This window comes from Sprattus sprattus (assembly GCF_963457725.1).
Source record: "Sprattus sprattus genome assembly, chromosome: 19".
Lineage (NCBI taxonomy): Eukaryota > Metazoa > Chordata > Actinopteri > Clupeiformes > Clupeidae > Sprattus > Sprattus sprattus.
The window spans coordinates 2,956,437-2,961,651 of NC_137917.1; the positions used below are offsets into that span (position 1 = coordinate 2,956,437).

Sequence of the window (5,215 nt, forward strand, 5' to 3'; positions counted from 1 at the left end):
CGTTGAAATAGTGAAGAGTGTGTAGGTGGTGGAGACATCAGCAGAAATCCACTTGAAAATGAAACCAAGGAATCAAATCTTTTCATGTATTGAAAAAAAAAACAGGCAACACATAGAAAAACACCAGCAAATATCAAAAGAGACACATAAAACCATAGAACATGGTTGTGTAAACTGTTCAAATATATAGCTTTAAACCTTACAATAACAACTCATAAATTAAGGCACTGTAGCTTTTAGCTAGTAACAATATCTGTGACCATTCAGCCTTATATGATAAGTGTTGTGGAATTACCCATTGTGTATAACTGACATATTCCAATCTGTTATGGATCTTAATAAGCTCTCTCCTGCTTGTGGTAACAATATCATGCGCAGAGGTGAAAAATCCAGGTTTAGGAAGAAATTCCTCGAATTTTTTAAATTGATTCAACTGGATAATGGAGAAAAGGACTTTGACTTTCTACACCTGAGCTTTTCAATATCTACCTTAGTTATAGTTCAGAGGATAAGCATATGTTGTAATCACATTCTTGTTGTAATCACATTCTTTGGAATAGTAATACATTGTCTGTGCCATCAAAGAACCACAAATACAGCAGGTTGCCAGCCCTAATGACTTAATACAGTTATCAGACCTACCAAAAAGGAATCACTCAGGTATTTTTCAAATGAGCTGTTATCAGTGCATCCGTATCAGTGATTATTTGGGGCACTTGGTGTTACAGGGGTGTCCCGAGGTAAAGAATCCATACACGCTGACTAGAGGGAACATGGACATGGCACCAACCATGGAGCCTAGCTGCACAACAGCTCCACACCACACGAGAGCGCTGTGGCCCTCATCTCGCAGAATGATGCCGATGATCACCTTCACGTAGGAGAGGGTGAGGACAAACAGTATCCATGTAATGACCTGCAGCAGAGAGGGAGATAAACAGTAACTACCTGTGGCATTTGACCTAAAATGCTGCATACCTATCTAGTGTTTCCCATACAATATTCAATGTTTACTCATTTAGTATGCTGAAACTTACAGCAAGCCATTCACAGTTAGAAAAGGTTGTATTGTTATCAATATTTGTGCCTCCTGAGAAAGGTGTAGGTATGACTTGTCTTGTTGAAGAATAGACACAATTTAAATTAACTTTACAGTATATTTGTACCTTTTGCATACATTGTGCTATTCTCAAATGTACAACATTAGCCTTCAAGCTATTTATGATTACATGCATTTTGTTGGACCTGATAGTGTTAGCTGATCAAGTGTCTGGGGAACAAAAACAGGCTTACAATCATAGCTGTCCCTGAGGGACTGTGGACCAGCAGAGGACAAGGACTAAGAGCAGCCATGGCCATGATATACGCCCCAAAGCCTGTGCCAGTCAGCGTGAGGAGTGCCATCAGCGTCAGAGACCTGAGGCACAACCAGACAGACAGACAGACAGACAGACAGACAGACAGACAGACAGACAGACAGACGAGGATGTGGTAATTACACAAATGGATTAGCATCAGACAGTCAAATGAGGACACTGTGAATGATTTAATTAAAAGAACACAGTTTTACCTGATGGGAACAAACATGGCGATGAAGCAGGCCACTGGGTTGGCTACAGCTGCCATGGTGGCTGCCAGGTGATATGCCTGATTGCCGTACGGCAGGCAGGAATAGGACTGGACTGACGGGAGCACGGCATTGGTCAGCGCGTTCACCCAAGCCAGCACCATGAAGATGAAAAGCACCTCGAGCCGGCAGTAGGTCCCCTTCCCAAAGCTGCTACGGGGCTCCACCCTTTGGTCCTCCAGGATGTCCAGCATGGGCTTCTGCTCCGGGGCAGCACTCTGGAGCCCCAGCCCCACCTCTCCCTTCTCCCCGCCAACCCCTGTGCCACTCAGGTAGCGCTGGCTCTTGTGCTCCCTGGCCACGTCTGGGTGGAAGTTGAGCAGCAGGAATGCAGCCAGGCACACCACCATCATGGCACTGAGGAACAGGAAGAAGGTCTGCGCCGAGAAGTTGGCCGGCTGGTAGTGGGCCTCGAGCTCCCACGCTCCATAACCCAAACTGGAGTTACCCAGCTGGGTCTCGTTACCCTGGAGCCCTAGAGTGGCATTGCGGCACTGCACCATCCCGACCCCCTGGACAAGAGCGACCAGCGCCGGGATAAGCCCGCTCAGGCCCTCCCCGGTGAAGTATGTGGTGAGGTACTGGGGCGGCAGCCGCATCATGAAGGGCAAGAAGGTCACCGAGGAGGTGCAGTCCACCACCGACAGCAGGAAGCTGAGCACCAGCAGCGCCACGCTGTGCTCCGAGTCACCCACAAGCGTGCGGCGCCTCCAGAGGAAGGCCAGCAGGAAGGTGGCCACCACGCCCAGCCCCACGATGCCGTAGATGACGGGCCGCTCATCCAGGGCCCCGGGCTTGAAGCGGTGCATGAGGGTGACGAACAGGGGCCCGATGTTGGCCATCTGGATGATGACCGTCAGGTAGGAGGGCAGTAACCAGGCCTCTGGGATGGCAGAGACTATCAGAGGCAGTTCGACCCACATCCCGTTGATGGCTACCCACGAGCCCACACCAAACAGGCACGCCAGCACATGTGTAAGCAGCGACATGTTGGCAGGCAAAGTGTTAGTGTTTTTTTTTTTTTTTCTATGAATCTGAAACACAAATAGAAAATATGGATTATTTGTAAATAGTAGTAATCATTAACAGTGTTGTTACTGATATTAAATGTATTTTTAATATGTTTAATCAAAGATTATTCAAAGTCAGAGATAACATATTTAGTTATTTAGACTGATTACATGAACAAAAATACATTACTATACAACACATACTCTTTTTTGACATTCAAGACTGTGAATACAATGTTAAAATCAGCAGGTTTCTCTTCAACACATTTGCTAATTCGCTGGAGATACTAGGTAATAAAGCTGCAAGTCATCATCATAAGCTGAATTCAAACAAACTGGGTGCCTGAGGGTCGGACAGAGGTTGTGTGACCCTTCACACACAAACACACTGCTCCAGTGTCACAGCCATGCTCCCTTATCCGGCTACCAGCCAGAGACTAACCCACCAAGCTCAAAATAACTACAAATACATACTGTACTACTGCTGTTGGACAACACAATACAAGGGCAACTGCCTCTTTAATATCCACTTCCTCATTTGCCAGTTTGACTCCCATACAAAACTGTCAAAACAGGTTTTGTCTTTTAGCTTCTCCACTATTGTTGTCCCACATCATAAGCTAATTAGCTCAAAGCAAGTAAACCAAGTACAGCATGTAGGTATTAAAGAAACAGTTCCCCAAACACCATGCCGTTCAATGTCTCTGCTCATTCACTCACACTATCACACACATCCTACCTCGAGTCTGCGATTTCTACCTCTGGGCCGTCCCCTGGGAAATATCTCTCTCCATTGTGATTAGTGGATTTTCATGGTTACATCAGCTAGCATGTGTGCGTGTGAGCTAGCTGCCTTCCCTCCCCCATCCCTCTCTTAGTATAAGCGCGCTAGTTCCCTATGTGTGTGTGTGTGTGCACCTGACCTGACCTCCTATGAAAGCACTACGCAGGCGCAGGCTTCCCCGTCTGCCCTACACGCCCTCAAAACTTGCCGGCCGGCAGCACAAATGTCTTTTCAAAGGCAGTCAGCCATGTGCTCTATCTGTATCTCTCTCTCTCTCTGCTTCCTGGTTGGAGAGGCAGCCAATGGGGAGCCTGGGAGAGGGGGGAGGAGATCTGAGTGAGAGCTGGCCCCTCCCTGCTACACCCCCAGCCCTGTCACACAGGCGACCTTGAGCCAGCCCTCCACAAGCAGGAAGTTCTGGGTACCTTATGACACAGAGGCAAGCAGCTGCTGAGCAGGCACCGGCACTTACAAATAGAACTTAACCAGGATCGGCTCTGTTTATGTGGGCATTTCATTCTCTCAAGATAGGTATCCTAGATAGAGGGGCAGGTTCCTGTGCATTTATTCACAGACTATATGATTGTGTTAGGTTTATTCGTCTGTATGTTGTGTGGTTGCTAAATGTTATTTTTGGAATTCAGGGAACTGTTAAATTTACTCAGTTTTGTCCTGAGCAAAGCAAACTCAGTGGAGGAGTCTGGAGGGTTTCTCAATGTAAACTCTGAACAACAGAACGTCTTTCACAACGCTGCTTTATTCATATTTTATTGTGGTGTTTAACATATACTTAAACTATGTAACTCATATTCTCCTATTTTTTTTTTTTACAACAGAACAGAACAGAAAAGCAAACGTATGTCATAAAATTGATAGGCCTGCACAAACACACACATATAGGCACACACACACACAGACACACACACACACACAGACACACACACACACACACACACACACATACACACACACACACACAAAACACACACAAACACACACACAAAACACACACAAACACACACACACACACACACACACTTAGGCCAGGCACGCCAACGTACACACACAAGTATATGCATTACATACACACACAAACAAACGACATTGGCCCAGCTATGATTTAGACCTAGAATATCCTTGCATTTTTTATATACCAGGATTTGTTTACAGTTGAGATGTAATATTCTGAATGGTATGTGATCATTGTAATGCAGGGGTTTGCATACTGGATAGGCAGCTATGCAATCATGACACAGAATGCAGTGTATGAGATAATTGTCTCTTATCTTGAAAGACCGGTAAATTAGTTTCAAGACTTTACAGCATCATACCATGTGACTTTTTCTTTCTTTTATCATCACATTTAAGAATATTTTTTTGTTTGTTTTGTTTCATACATCTTGGTCAATTAACAAAGATTGTAAAATCATTTCTCCAGCGAGGCGGTGTGACGGTATGAGAAACTGTGTTTTGAATCCCGTGAGGTATTTCACCGTTAGGTAAGATGGGGTCAGTAGGTTTGTTGCTGCCTCGTCTGCTGGGCTACTTAAACATTCTCACACAGACAGCACAGAAGTTCACAACTGAAAACTTCATGTGCATTTGAACAGAACACATCCTCTCCAATGACTGTCTGGCCCTCTTCCTAAATTCTCTTGTTGTTGTCAATGTGGAACATGTAACAGAAGAAATTGCCATAAAATCGAACGACTTTCAGAGCCCTCTGAAGCATGACGCTATTCCAGGCGTTTGTTTAGATTCTTTGCACTAAATCTGAGACTTTGAACTTTGAGA

General features: G+C 45.3%; 1 protein-coding gene across 1 annotated transcript; it reads right to left on the bottom strand.

The window, feature by feature from the left end:
* LOC308380846 (solute carrier family 52, riboflavin transporter, member 3-B-like) lies at positions 1-3,499 on the bottom strand. Its single transcript, XM_080858285.1, has 4 exons — positions 3,377-3,499; positions 1,571-2,661; positions 1,294-1,417; positions 1-916 (listed from the first exon to the last, which is right to left on the bottom strand). The coding sequence occupies exons 2-4, from the start codon at positions 2,614-2,616 to the stop codon at positions 704-706; spliced, it is 1,383 nt and encodes a 460-aa protein (XP_080714411.1). The 5' UTR covers positions 2,617-2,661; positions 3,377-3,499; the 3' UTR covers positions 1-703.
* Between the last annotated feature and the right edge of the window lie 1,716 nt (positions 3,500-5,215).

Coding starts and splice junctions, on each gene's coding strand:
- LOC308380846 (XM_080858285.1), bottom strand. CDS start 2,616: ATGTCGCTGCTTACACATGTGCTGGCGTGCCTGTTTGGTGTGGGCTCG. Junction 1,418..1,570: donor GCCATGTTTGTTCCCATCAG/GTAAAACTGTGT, acceptor GTTGTGCCTCAG/GTCTCTGACGCTGATGGCAC. Junction 917..1,293: donor CCTCAGGGACAGCTATGATT/GTAAGCCTGTTT, acceptor TCTCTGCTGCAG/GTCATTACATGGATACTGTT.